At 38.0% G+C, this 15,088-nt stretch overlaps 1 protein-coding gene across 1 annotated transcript; it reads right to left on the reverse strand.

The window, feature by feature from the left end:
• Positions 1-12,033: 12,033 nt before the first annotated feature.
• Positions 12,034-13,894, reverse strand: LOC113352410. Its single transcript, XM_026596231.1, has 2 exons — positions 13,292-13,894; positions 12,034-13,175 (listed from the first exon to the last, which is right to left on the reverse strand). Exons 1-2 carry the CDS (start codon positions 13,892-13,894, stop codon positions 12,276-12,278), a joined length of 1,503 nt encoding a protein of 500 aa, XP_026452016.1. The 3' UTR covers positions 12,034-12,275.
• Positions 13,895-15,088: the final 1,194 nt, after the last annotated feature.

The raw sequence follows: 15,088 nt of genomic DNA on the forward strand, positions 1-15,088 counted from the left end.
TTGGTTCTTCAACATTACTCGAAATCTTTGTCACTTCCAAGTACTCCAATGATTCCAAAGGTTGTAAGTTTAGTATCATCGTTGTTGAAAATCCGTAGCTATAACAATGAGAAAACAATGTTAACAGTGTCATAGTATTATCAGTGTATCACAACTTCGACAACAATACTATAGTGATATGTATCACCCCCCTTAGTCAATACTCCATCTCACATGGAAACCACTCCCCCTTACATAATGATCCGAAAACCATACGTATTTTTAGTGTGAACTACACATTAATTCTCCTCCTTTTTGTCAATAAAATTGGCAAAGGTACGAAAACTAGTGGGATCCTAATGAAATTTCCATAGAGACATTTCATGACCAAAAGAAAGCACATATAAACTTTTTAGATGCAATCATATAGCCGAAGCTAAATGCTTTCATCAAGGAGTTTATAAAGATACAAGATAACTCCTATAATATTCCACAGTCGCACTCCCCACAAAGATTTGGCAATTAAGCACAAGTTCAATTAAGAACTCTCCCCCATAAAATGTCGTTCCCGAAATAATAACAAGAGCGACCTTACTTTCACAAGAAAAGAAGGATTTCTTTGGACATAACAAATCACATACAAATACGAATTTGAATCAAAAAATACTCAATTAAATTAACCACAAGAAAACCCATGATTAATTTAATCGGAAATGCTCAACATAAGAGAACTTACGGAGCCGCACAGTATATACATAAAAAATATGGATCATGGAAGATCAATACTGCGGAATAGACAAGGATTCGTCCAATTTTCATCACTATTTGCATAATGACATACAATAGACAAAATCCTCGTAAACAAAAGTTTTATCCTTTCTTCCATCAAAATATGACATAAAAGGCTTTTAACTTTTGTAATGTCAAAAGTTCATTCATTCTTTTATCAATATATGCATATCGACATATGAAAGACTTAACTTTTGACAAAGTATGGGACAATCATAGTTAACGGACGCAAACACACATATCCCATAACATATTGCAATATATAAAACCATAAAGATTAATACTGCAAAAATCATCTTCCAAACAATTTTAGAATTTAAACAAATAAACCTAAAACAATGAAGATGAAAACGTTGGACATAGTTATGTGAAATCACAATAACGGCTATTCCAAACTCTAGTTATTCTTCTAAACAAACAAGAAAAATAAATTCTCATCAGAAGATTTACTAGATGCTAAGACCTTTGAAGAATTCTTTATCGTCCCCGAACTCCTTGTCGTCAACATCCATGGGTACATATGGTTCGTGAAGAAAGGAGTCAAATCCAACAAATCTTCTAGGCTGAAGATATCGAACCAGGGCCTTCTGAATTTCAAGAGATCTCAAAACAAAAGCCTTTATTTGCTGAATCTTCTTCCTTGTCTCCTTTAACTCTTCAAGAACATTAAAAAACTTCTGAGAATTTGAAGGAACAACTCTTGGCTTCCTCACATTCCTTCTTTTTCTTTTCAAAGTTGGAGGCAATGGAGATTTCTTTTTTTCCTTCATGATTGATGGCTTAACAATCATATTAACATCTTTTCCATCAGAAGACATGATGCTTGGAGTATCCATAAGAATATGGGTTTGTGAGAGGAAATCACAATTTGAACTCAACAAGTAGTCTTGGAAAGAGTTTCAGAGAAGGAAAAAGGAATGTAGGGTTACGCAACCTTTAACAGGTTCGTGCACGCACAATTCTGAACCCTAGAAAGAGTAGAATTGTCGAGAATAACCCTCCTTTATTGATAGATAGGGAATTCCAGTTTTGTAACAAAACTAAGAAAAGAAGAAAGCAAACTTTTCCCTAAAGCCTGAGAGGCACACGACCTTGTCTCTTTTGATCAGGCATATGAGACAAGATACACAATCAAGTTGTGTTGCGGTGAACAACAATCTGTCCACCATGTTCCTTTTGAGAAGAATCCATAGACCTCTGTCTATCAAAACGATTGGACCATACTTTCTTCTCTAATGGTATTATTTTATCCTTGGAAACTGACTTCTTAGACGAAGATAAAATCTTACAAACCTCAGCGGTCTTTTGAGCAAGTTTAAGTTTGCTTGCTAATCGATTAGATCTTCGTTGAAGTTTGTTGACATGTCTCAATTTGTGTTTGTACTTGTAACACTTTGATAGTTCATGACCTTTGAGTGAACAATATGAGCACGTCAACCTTGGATATAATCCAGGCATCTGAGATGTGCAAGCTGCTAGACACATAGTTGAACCTGAAACATTATTCACAGTGTATTTCATTCGATTTGGACACTCATTTTGCAAAATGACCAAAACATTTACACTTAAAGTACTGAGGAATATCCTTGTCATCAGTTTCATCATTATCTCTATTTTTAGGAGGAACACGGTTATGTGGTTTTTCTGATGACTTGGATTTATCTCTGGAGAACCGTTTACTTCTCTTCAAAAGAAGATTCCTAAACTGTCTTGTGATCAATGAGACTGACTTGTCAAGATCTTCATCTGATGAATCAGCCTCAGAAAGATCATCTTCAGAGATGTAAACACTTTTACTTTTATCAAGTAATTTAGTGTTCTTTAGTGCTTTGAAAGCAACATCCTTGCTATACTTGGACGTATGCTCATTATCAAAGATCTTTAGCTTCCCAATCATAGTATTTCTAGACAGCGTTGCGAGATCATTTCCTTCAACGATGGCATGCTTCTTAGAGTCGTATGTAGATGGCAGCGATCTGAGAATTTTCATCACAATGTCCTTTTTAGGAATGGTCTTACCCAATGCAAAAGATGCATTAACAATTTCAGACACTTTGTGATTAACCTCATCAAATGTTTCTTCATCTGCCATACGAAGGATTTCTCAATCAGAATTTAGGTTTTGAAGCCTAGCTTCTTTCTCACTGGTATTTCCGTCAAATACGGTTTCTAAGATATCTCAAGATTCTTTAGACTTTGTGCACATAGTCACATGATGCTGAAGATCTGGGGTAATGGCATGTATGATAACATTTAAGCCGTCAGAATTTTGCTTTGCAGCAAGGATTTCTTCTGGATATATCTACCAATATCCTTAGATATAAATACATCGCCTTCTATATTAACCGGAGGATCATAGCCATTAACAACACGTATCGATGTTTGAAAATCACGAGCTTGAAGAAAAACACACATAGCAATTTTCCACCATAAGTAGTTTGAGCCATCGAAGACTGGTTGTACGTTTATGGAGATAGAATTCTGTCCATAGAGTCAGATCGCTACAAACACAGACTTGTCACGTGTTTTCCTGCTCTGATACCAATTGAAAAAGCGGGGGTACAACAACCACACCCAATATTTCGCTTAGCAATCTATATGGACCAACTCCAATATACTTTTAAGAGAATCAACTAGACAGTCAGACTCAATCTTAATAAAAGTATATCAAAGAGTTATATCTCTCTTTCTCGATTCAATACTTACTCAAGCAAATAGAAATCTGCGAGTCTAATTGAATACAAGAGAAAAAATTTGAACGGTACCAAAGACCAATGTTCAAGGATCAATCAATTTCAATCAACAATCAACAACCAAAGGTTGGATTTCCCAATTGATCGATTCAAACGCGCAACCTGTGATATTACAATTATATAACAAAATATAATGCGGAAAAGAAATAACACAGACACCAGAAGTTTTGTTAACGAGGAAAACGCAAATGCAGAAAAACCTCGGGACCTAGTCCAGATTGAACACACACTGTATATTAAGCCGCTACAGACACTAGCCTACTACAAACTAACTTTGGTCTAGACTGTAGTTGAACCCCAATCAATCTCACAATGATCCAAGGTACAATTGCGCTCCTTAAGTCTTTGATTCCAGCAGGATACTACGCACTTGATTCCCTTAGATGATCTCACCCACAACTAAGAGTTTCTACGACCCAAAGTCGAAGACTTTAATAAACAAATCTGTATCAGACAGAAAAGTCTACGGTAATAGATAAATCTGCCTCCCACAGGATTACCTATGAGTTTTTGTTCCGTATTTTGATAAATCAAGGTGAACATGAACTAATTGATAACCCGAACTTATATTCCCGATGAACAGCCTAGAATTATCAATCACCTCATGACAATCTTAATCGACTAGCAAAAGAAGATATTGTGGAATGACAAACGATGAGACGAAGGTGTTTGTGATTTCTTTTATATCTTTCCTATCGGAGAAATCAATCTCAATCCAATCTTACGATTGTACTCAAATACGATAGAAACAACAAGATCAGATCACCCAACTACAGAGAAAATAGTTGTGTCTGGCTTCACAATGCCAATGAAGTTTTCAAGTCGTTAACCTACAGGGTATTGAGAAGAAACCTAAGGTTAAAGGAGAATCGACTCTAGCTTATACAACTAGTATCACACAGGAGGTGTGGGGATTAGTTTTCCCAGTTGCTAGAGTTCTCCTTTATATAGACTTTCAAATTAGGGTTTGCAAATCAATGTTAGCTTAGTAACAAAGCATTCAATATTCACCGTTAGATGAAAACCTGATTAGATTCAAGCTAATATCTTTCAACTGTTAGATCGAACTTAGCTTGTTACATACAAATGAAATGCACGCTTATTTAGGTTTGTGTAACCGTACCCAAACATGTACACTTAGTTGGTTCAACAATAGTTAACCAAATGGTTAGCCATATGAGCACTTCCATATCAACCATATTCTTCTTTACCACAACTAGTTCAAATTACTCAAATGAACTAGTTAGAGAGTTGTTCAATTGCTTAGATCTTATAGAAGTATACAAGACACAATCGAAGCAAAAACGATTTGATTCACTCGAATCAACCCATGAACTTTATATCCATGGTTTGCAATTATGCATTCCTTAGTTTATATAAGTTTAAGTTCACGAATAACCTTTTTTAGAAAATAACCAACCTAAGTACGCGGACTGGTACGCGGACTTAAGTACCCGGAATGAGTTTGTTTTCAGTTCACAAACTCCAGCAGATTTTCACGGGACATGAACTTCCGATGGTGCGGGTACTGGTATGCGGACTTTAGTTCCGGTTTTCCTGAGCAGCAAAGTACGCATACTTTTTTTCAAGGAATAAGGACTTATACACATATGTGTAACTACACAATGTTTATATCCTTCCAAGGTTATATATTCTAAACTCTCATTTCAATCATTGAAACATTCTTAGAGGACGTTATATGATTGTTATTCACAAACCATTTTTCGTCAAAGCCATTTTCAAGTAATTGAAACTTAATATGACTTTCGTCATTAGTAAAGATGAACTTGGCCAAAGCGAAAGCTTACCAACACATATTTTGAGAAATAGATACGCGAGATAAACTCGGATCGAAATAGAAAATGTGTATAATCAAAGTCTATATAGCAATACGACTTTTTCTCAAGATAGGAGATGGAGTAGATAGACTTTTGAGTGATAGATAAGCTCAAGTCTCCACATACCTTTTAGTCAATGAACCACAAGTTCCTTGAGCAGTTCTTCGTCTTTGTATGATGATCTCCATGGAGTCTTGGGCTCAACTACACTTTCTATCATAGTCCGAGACTTAGCTATAAGTAGACTAGAAATCAGGACTTATAGTTTTGATCACTAACATCGACAAACATGCTTGAGATAGCAATGCATGCGAGTTTGACTAAGCAGTGCTCTAACACTTGCTTTTGATGACCTTCTGAATCTGGAAAACCTAACGACCGTACGTGATGAGAATCTTCGTTTCAATGTGAGGCAATCGAGAGAGTGGCTCGATTCTGTCAGGGTCCGTTTGGATGAATTGAGTTCAGAGAGGTTCATAATCTGAGGAGCGTATGGTAGATGAAGAGATGGAACATGCTAAGCAGACGGCTCGAGATGCAGAGGCCGAAGTGAAGCAGTTGAATGAAGCAAGAGATTTTCTTTAAGGGCCTTTGCTGGATGATTTCCTTCAGGGTTGATATTTTCTCTCTCTGAACCTTTCCCGTAGGCATTTTTTAAAGGAAGGGGACCCTCATGAGTTCGGACTTGGTGCAAACCCTAGATTTCTTCGTCGGGTATGCGAGTAGGTGAAAACCCTAACTTAAATTCGTAATAGGTGTTCCTCCTTTAATTTGCGCGGCCTTCACTCCAGAAGCTGTAGAAACTTCGTTTGACATCTGATTTTAGTGGTTGACCCCAACTATCGAGCATAAAATACCTGACTTTCATTTATTAAAGTAAAATTAGTATTTGGAGCTTGTTTTTGTGGTGATAATTCCACGTGAAGTTAAACCCGGGAATTCAAATATTTAGCAGCAATTCCTTCATGTGTTTTGATGACATCTCTTGGACCGTATTTCGAAACATCATTCCCTTTTAACAATGGTAGGAGAGACATGGACAAATACTTTTACTAATAACGCGTTGTTGAATTCTATACCCATTTGTTCCAGTTCGTCGAGTTATGTGACTAAAGTATGAGTCGCGTCCGAGTATAGTGGAAAATGTATACTCATATTCAAATCGATTGTGAACCCTAGTTTGTCTCTTGCATGCGTTCATTTTTGAGGGATAATTTGAATGCTTCTTCTACTTGATATACTCATGTTGCACGCGTATAAAACCCTAAAATATATTATAGGGACAAAACTATCCATATTTGAACCATCACATCCTCAGTCAGGATCCGAGACATAGTTGCAGTTGCTGAATACAGAAAAGATGCTGACAAAGGAGAATTCGACGAGACTGAAGAGAGATGCGAGATTTATCGAGTCACAGATGATTCCATTTTACGAATTTGAAGTTCGAACTCTACTCTAATAGTCCCCAAATCATAACATGTTGTGATTTGGGTTTGAGGAGTTGAATGGTTTTGATGTGTCCCAATCTTTAGAGACTCTTGTGTTGCTTGTTTCTAAATCTTTATCTGGAAACTGGATGTCTGGGCCACCTCTTATTGGTCATGTAGGTATGTAACGCATGTTTCTTCATTAGTCACCAGTTTGATATAGGACAGGGGATTCTCATTGACTCGAGATGCTTGGAACATGAAATAAGACCCTTGTAGCGTATGAGATTGAGTCTTCAATGTGGGAAAGCGATACTCTGCGGGTTGGAGACGTCCGTGGAGAATCATATCGAGGTAGTGGCCGCATGTGTCTTCCTGCATAAGATGAAGTTTTTGTTCGGCCTTACTAGGTTTCTTAACAAGGATTCATGCGAACTTATGTAGACGAATCATCTATCGAGATCTGTCTTTCTTCTGGGAGATAGTAAACCAAAATTAAGAACATTGTACGCCTTCTAGGACTAGCAGAACTATGGATGTGGTTGAACAATCGATTTGAGGTGACTTTGTTGATGGGGTAGTTCTATGGAAATCTTCTAGGCATTCCTTCACTCGGTATAATCGTGTTTTAACCCAAGGAAGTTGTAAGTGATATTCATATCTTGTCCTTTTCTCATCATGTCTGACTCTGACTCATGGGATAGACCGCCGGGCATATCTTTTTGAGAGATGAGGCTTTTATTGACGGAAATACAAGCATTGTGTGGCTTGGAGCTACGGTCTCGGATCCTTCCCTTGTTTACTTCAGTGATAGAAGTTGGTTGCGGTTATATGTCTAGTAATGAAGTTCTATCTGAATTGTTGGCCTCATGGGTATCGTTTCAGATTTCTTTTCCCTTGATAAATTTGGTTGCAAAGATATTATCCTTCTCCGTCTTGGGTGAACTGAGGTTCCGTCAGAAAATGAAATGTGATAGTTTTGGTTAAGCTGAACTGGAGGCTCATCGAGGCTTGGCCGTAACTCCTAGGTCTAATTCCTTTTCTTTCTGACAAAACGAGTATTGAGGTACCATATTGACTGGAAGATTTGCGTCTTCGGATAAGGCTGAGTTTCGGTTGAGGCTCGTCTTGGGATCTAGTTTTTCTTCATACTTTGTCGCATTCTTATCATGATTCTCTGAAGCAGGAAGGGCGACAAGATGTATCTTTGTTAGTTGTTTATGACCCTATGTGGCTCTGCAACGCTTTTGACTAGGTCACGAATTTTTTGGAGCCTTTCCGAGTTTTAGCTAAGTTTATCTTGTATACGAAGAAAAGACAAATCCGACGGAAAAAGAACTAGGTCAATCGATACAGAATGAAAGAGATATAAGTCAAATATTAAAGTGAAGTAAACTTCCCGAGTCCCTTGTGATTAGGTTGAAGTCCCTTAACCTAAACGAATTTTGGAGCAAATATACTTCAGAATATCCAAGTTTAGAGCGCCATATGTTCCTTGAGGTCCTTGATAGTGATAAGGTCAGATGGATGGTTGCTCCTGTGCTCTGTCGCGTTCGTAATGAGCTTTATCTTCTCCGGTGAGGTCGATTGCAGGCAATATCCCGTCAATGCTATTTTCAGCAGTTTTAGTACTCATTATGTAGGAAACGTGTACTCGATCTATATTTGTTGGATCTATCCCTACAGGTAACTCTAAAGGCGTTCTCAGATAAGTCTGGATGTCGATCTGAGATTTTGCAAGATTTTGTTGAGTCTCCGGGAATTCTCTTTGGTCCTTATCCAACGTTTTCAAGGATTAGCACTATATTTGTATGAAAATAGATTACTAGGGAGTTTTATTATGCATGAAGATATCCATGTGATCCAGGACGCACTAACCTATACACTAAGGTCAAACTCGAAAGAGAGAGAAAGTGATGGTAGGGATAACTCTCTCGGCTAAGTCTGTAATGGATTTACAGAGACTGAATCAATGAAACGTTTTTGTGTTTGGATTGGTGGAATCGTCTTCCTTCCTAAGAGACCCTGATTGATATCTGTAACTGATTGAACAACCTCCCACTGTCGTCGCCAAAATGTAGTTACCTAAAATCTGAGAGAGGTTAGAAGTGGGATTATAGGGTTTCTGAAAGTGAGTTACGGGAGGTTGAATACGAACAATGTCTGCCTAAACCATGCACACTGGTCGTTCAAAGGCTGCTTCAGTCACATGGAAGAGGTTTAGGGATGTTCATAGGGAGGGAAGCAGACGAAGAGAGAGATCAGAGAATTCTAGGGTTTTAAGAAGAATTTCTCTGAGAGGTTATGAGAAAGATCATTGTAGCTTGGAGAAATAAATGACCTATTTATTGCTGAATTCTCTAATCTCAGGTCGGTGAAGATAAGGATTTCTTTCCGTGCCGTGCGGAGAAATTCTTCCGCCTCTTCAGGAATAGATAAAGATAAACTAGGTTGAGTTTATCTCATTATTCCACCGTCTTTACTATCTTCTGGGGTGAGAAATAATCCGGGTATTTCTCACACGTGTCGTAAACCACCAGACCAAAACCCTAATTGTTCCCTCCCCCCCCATTTGTGTGAAGCTGAGTCAGCCTTCGTAAAGATGTGTTGAGAGAGAAAAATTTTCTTTAGCCGAGTTGTCCAAGATAGAGAGATATTTTCCGATCTGTAAGAATGAATAGGATGAGTCACGTGAAAAGGCATGAGATGCCTCAGAATTTGTGTGGAGAGTCTGAAAAGGAGATTCGATTCCTACATGAGGCTCGTGCGGGGAATATCATCCTTGTCTGAGATTTTTCCGAGAGATTTTAAGGAGAGATTTGAATCTTTCCGAGGTTTTGCGGAGAGATGTAAATCTCTGGGATTTTGAGAAGAGATGTGAATCTCTTTGAGATCTTGCAGAGAGATGTGAATCTCTCTGAGATTTTGAGGAGAAATTTGAATCTTTCCGAGATTTGCAGAGAGATGTGAATCTCTCCGAGATTTTGTTGACGAACCAAAATCTACGAGGATTTTCTTAACAGATCTAAATCTCTCTGTGGTCATTTGGGACTCGTACTGAAGAGAGAGAGAAGTCTTTGTACGCCCGATTAATGTCACTGCGTGACTTTGGCTCACTTGTATTTGTGTTAGAAAACAATTGTGTACGTATTTATGGGGCCGACATGACCAGTGTATCTCAGAAGAATATTCTAGGAATATGTCGAAAGGGCCTAGAGGCAGAATAACCAGTGTATCTCGCGGGGGTGTCCTAGGAATTATTCGGAAACCTCGGTAAGTCGAGTCAGAGCCTAGAATAGACATAATCAGCGTATCTCTCGATGATGTACCAGAAATCAGTCCTTGATTTCAAATAGGATGAGTCGTGCTTACATGAGACATGTATATCTATGCTCTGAGTCATAAGTCTGTCGGGGACGTTTTTACGCATCTACAGAGCCTACATGACCAGCAGTATCTCGTCGAGGATGTATACTAAGAATCATGGCATCACAATCAGTTGCGTCTCGCGAAGACACACTGGAATTGTGGTTGTTCTGGTTCATAATTCTGTCGGGGACGTTTTACGCTCTACAGAACCTACGTGACCAGCAGTATCTCGCCGAGTATGTGAGCTAGGAGTCACAGTATCACGACCAGCAGTGTCTCGCGGGAAGGTATATTATAAATTGCGGCTATGAGTGCCTTGTGGACGGGCTTAGTCTCTCCCTTGAGAGTTGAATTTTGTCCATGGTCCTGAAATGACACTTTTTGACCCTTATCCAAATTTCACCATCTACACCACCCAAGCATACTTCAAATTTAGTATTTTGTTGCTTGAATTGGCCAAAATTTTCTGAAAATGAGAATTTTATAGCTTGAATTGGGTTAAGTCAAACAAGTTCGGCTATAAGATCTGAAGAACAGGTAGTAGAACTTATCTCCTAATGTAGTTCGGTTAATGTTCATGAAAGCGCAGGTAGACGAACTTAGTTTTAATGGAATTTTTTGGTTTCAGAGAAAAGTTCGGTTAGGAGAAAAAATTTGCGATGTAACCGAACTAAATATATATGGAATTCAGTTAGGAGAAAAAAATTGCGACGTAACCGAACTTAATATATAGGATTTCAGAGAAAAGTTCGGTTAGGAAATTAAAAGTTCATTTAGTAAATAAAATGCGACGTAACCGAACTCAATATATAGGAGTTCAGGGAAAAGTTCAGTTAGGAAATTAAAAGTTCTTCTAGGAAATAAAAAAATTGCGACGTAATCGAAATCGATATATGGGATTTCAGAGAAAAGTTCGGTTAGGAGGAAAAAAGTTGCTACGTAACCGAACTTTTATATGAAAATTCGGTTAGGAAATTAAAAGTTCGGTTATGAACTTTTTTATTGTGAAACAACCAAACTGTTCTTCATATTATCTCCACAAGTTCGGATAGTTCGATAAAGTTTTTTCACAAAATTCCTAGCCGAAGTTCTCTCTGCTACTTCAATTTTTATGATTACTGTTCACTCAATTTATCAATCATAAATGTATAAATAAGACATGAGTTAGTCGAAAAGTACCTCTAATATACAATTTTCTAAATCCGGATTTAAAACGATTATGAAAATGTAAGAGAAAACATGAGGACAAGAGAAGACTTTAAAATGCAATTAGATTAGTAGATAAAATTGTATTTTTGTGTTTATAAATTTGAGTTTTAATTAAGTTATTAGGTTTATGAGGATATTATTAGGTTAGTCATAATTTCGTTTTTCTTTTTTTATAAGTGAAGCCGGGCCTTACCCCTGGTTAACCCAGCCAGCCCGGATGGCCCCACTGCCATCCAGACCCACCTAAACCCCAACTATATTACAACTGCACCTTTTTGTGCGTACAACGAGAATTGATCCCGGGTCTCTCCTATGGAGAGACGGATGAGACTCCACTGTGCTAGTCACAGGGTTAGGTTAGTCAATAATTTAAACAAGAGAAAAAGATAAGTTAATCATCTCCTAACTTTAGGACACCCTTATAAATGTAGGGAAGGTTGCCTAAATAAATCATGATCCCCTAAAAAAAAAAACATGATCCCAAAAAAATCGTTCAAATCCCCACATAGAAATGAACACGGAACACCCATCACCAGTTGACGGCCCAAATGAAAGCCCAAGCCCTAAAAAGGGGCTAATGTTGTAGAAACCTTCTCAGTCACTTTATCCTAGTTCAATTTTCAACCACACACCCACAATGATATCACTCACTAGTATACAATATAGAAAGGTTTCAGAGGATTCAAGAGCTTCTCTATGAATATATGAAATATAACACCGCTATCATCGAGTGAATGCTCCCATCCTTCTGTGATCCCTTTTGTTACTGAGAAAACTGGAAACATGCTATCAGGCTGACGAGGACGAGGATATACTTCCCAAACATGCCAGCAGCAGTATCTATAATAACTTTCCCATCTTTTTTTTTCTTCTTCTTCCATTTTTACTAGTATAACCAGCCCAAGAGATCATACTAATAAGATCAGCGTTCTAGGTAACGTTAAAATAAAGATAATTGTTTGTCGCCCCATATTTACTAGTATTTCCAAGATAATTCTCAAAATATTAAAACACTCCTGTACATAAGATGGCCGTTGTTGCTCCCGTAAGTCTGTTGACATCAGGGCCGGACCTGTCTGTTGAGCTTCTGGTGTAAGTTCTAATATTGCCTTCTCAATATTTTCTTCCACCTCTTTTGGATCAAATGATTGAAGTTTTCTTAAGCGAGGGTAGTCATCCACCAGAGGCTGAATCCATGTCTCTAACAACAGTTTTCGGATTTCTGCCGCCAAAAGGATTTTCCCGTTTCCTATACCATCAAGCAATTGTGTTGTTATGCAGCTAACGTGATGTCGAGAGGGCGTACGGAATTTCTTGTGCAGGTTTGCCAGCTTTTGTTGGTTAGCCCACATCAATGCAAACTTCTCAGCCGCTTGCCTATTTACCAGAATGCCAAGCAACCATAAAAGGTTATCGACTTCTACAGATATCTGTTCATCGACATCCTCATCTACACGCTGATAAATTAAGTAGTGTATTTCAGCTTTTCTAAATAGATATAGCAATGAATTTGAACAACTTTGACATAAGGATAATATATTTTTGTTGCATGTTTCAGCGGAAATCATATCACTGAGAAAACTGTGGTTTCCATTTAGAAGTTTCAGCACCAAGGATTTTCCCACCCGTCGACCATCATCTTCTCCGGTCTTAATCACCACCTCCATGACGCGGGTTATTGTGGCAATAGAAGGAGCCGGTACATCTGAACTTACATTGACCTTTACCTTTTCTCCAACCCACAGGGCAGCCCCCATGTGTTCTAAACATGAATGTATGCATGTCTGGAAAGCTAGTAATTCAAGAACCTGCAAAATCAAAATGTAAGAGGAAGTAGAAGGGATTGAGTTCACTTGGTGCTGAGCAGAAAACCTTGGACGAAAAAAAAAAAAAGAAAAAATGAACATAGCATCATGATACTGACATTCAACAATTGAAACTTGAACCCTGACGCTCCTCCAGATACAGTACCAGGATTCACAAAAAACGGGCGAACTAACGATGCAATAACAACAGCGCAATCCATAACCATTGCTTGTAAAGTGTAGTTCAACTTAGTGAAATTCCTGTATCTTATAAAACCAGTAAATAAAGCAAGAAACACAACCAAACCAAGAGTGGGTACTGATTGATAGAATCCTAACAATGGCATGATAGGACTCATTGCATAATTCAAAACCGGGAATTTGTAAAGTAGATTTAGTCGGTTTAAGAATGGGATGATGTATACAGATACTATAAGACATATCTCTGCAGCTGGAATTTTATTTTCTGGAGTGTTTTCTGAACTACTGGTATTTTCACGTAATGCTGTTACCTTTGATGTGGAAAAGTAAGGGTTACGTAGGGTTTTAGGTGAAAGAAATTGGAGTTTGTGTTTCTCGCCGGTGATTAGTAGGGGTTTAGCGAACAAGTAAGAATCCCTGGTCAGAGATGACATTGGTAATGACATGGGTTTGGGTTTATGGTGTTGATGATGAAAAGGATGATGGATTGCAACAAGACGAACACAAGAAGAAGAAGCCATAATGCTGCTGCCCTAATTTTTCCAATGTATTAGGTACATATATAAAAGAGAGGCACCGCAGAAGTACAAAGAAACTACCGTAGGAGCACAAAGGGCCAAATTGCCAATCCGAGTCCATTATGAATAACGGATGCAATGGAAGATATTAATTACACTGACAGCTTCGATCGTATGAATGTACCGACAATAACATTACCGGTGCATAAGGATCGTTAAAGTCATATTACCCTCCGTCCCTAATTAGATGACCTGGTTAAAATTTACTAGTAAATTTAGAAATGATTTATCTCTCAAACTAGGCATGTCAATGGACAACCGTTATCCGTTAGCCGAATCCGATTACCCGGTTTCCGTTAGGTTTAGTTCCGTTATACCGGTTAACCGTAACCGATAATGTAGCGGATAATTTTATCCTACCGTAACGGTACCGGTTGGGCTATTTCCGTTAGCCTTAGTTCCGATAACCGCTAACGTGTGACTAGCACGTGTAAATTCCTATACCTAGGTTATTATACTTCGACAGAATCACTTTTTCTGTTCTTCTTCTTCAGTAACACAAACGAGAGAAGAAAAACTCACCCCTCACCCTCATCTCCTTCCTTTCAATTCGAGCAAAATCATCATCTTCTCTATACAAATTATCTGTGATTACTGATTAGAAAACTAGGGTTATCTTCTTCTTTTTCTTTCGAGTTTAATTTCAATCCTAAAAACTAAATTTTCAATTTAGGGTTTCTGAAATTAGGGTTTTCAATTCGTGAAATTAATCATGTCCCAAAGCGAAAGAGGAGCATCCAATTGCGTTGGTTCATCAAGCAGAAGCAATTCCTCTCAATCAATTTCAGTTGCATCTCAATTACCTTTTGCATCAAACCAAGTTCAACAATCAGGAATTCATTCAACACCTGTTGTTGTTGCAACAGAAGAAGCAGTAGCAGAAATAGAAGTAGATGAAGATCCAATTATAGCTGAAGAAAAGAAGAAACTGCGTGCAGTAAGGTCTGATGCTTGGAATGATTTTGAAAGGTTAATTGAAAAGAAGATGGTAAAAGGTAAAGAGATTGGGATACTTGTAGCTGAATGCAAACATTGTCATAGGAGAATGACTGCACCCAGTAGCCAAGGAACCAGCAAATTGCATTACCATGCTAAAACCTGCAAAGAAAAGCCTGCAAACAAGAAAGGACAAAGAAA

The sequence above is a fragment of the Papaver somniferum genome, chromosome 2, assembly GCF_003573695.1.
Source record: "Papaver somniferum cultivar HN1 chromosome 2, ASM357369v1, whole genome shotgun sequence".
In the NCBI taxonomy this organism is placed as follows: Eukaryota; Viridiplantae; Streptophyta; class Magnoliopsida; order Ranunculales; family Papaveraceae; genus Papaver; species Papaver somniferum.

Excerpts from the sequence above, each read along its gene's own strand:
- LOC113352410 (XM_026596231.1), bottom strand. The coding sequence starts at position 13,894 with ATGGCTTCTTCTTCTTGTGTTCGTCTTGTTGCAATCCATCATCCTTTT. Across the intron at positions 13,176-13,291 it reads TCAAGTTTCAATTGTTGAAT|GTTCTTGAATTACTAGCTTT; the intron begins GTCAGTATCATG and ends TTGATTTTGCAG.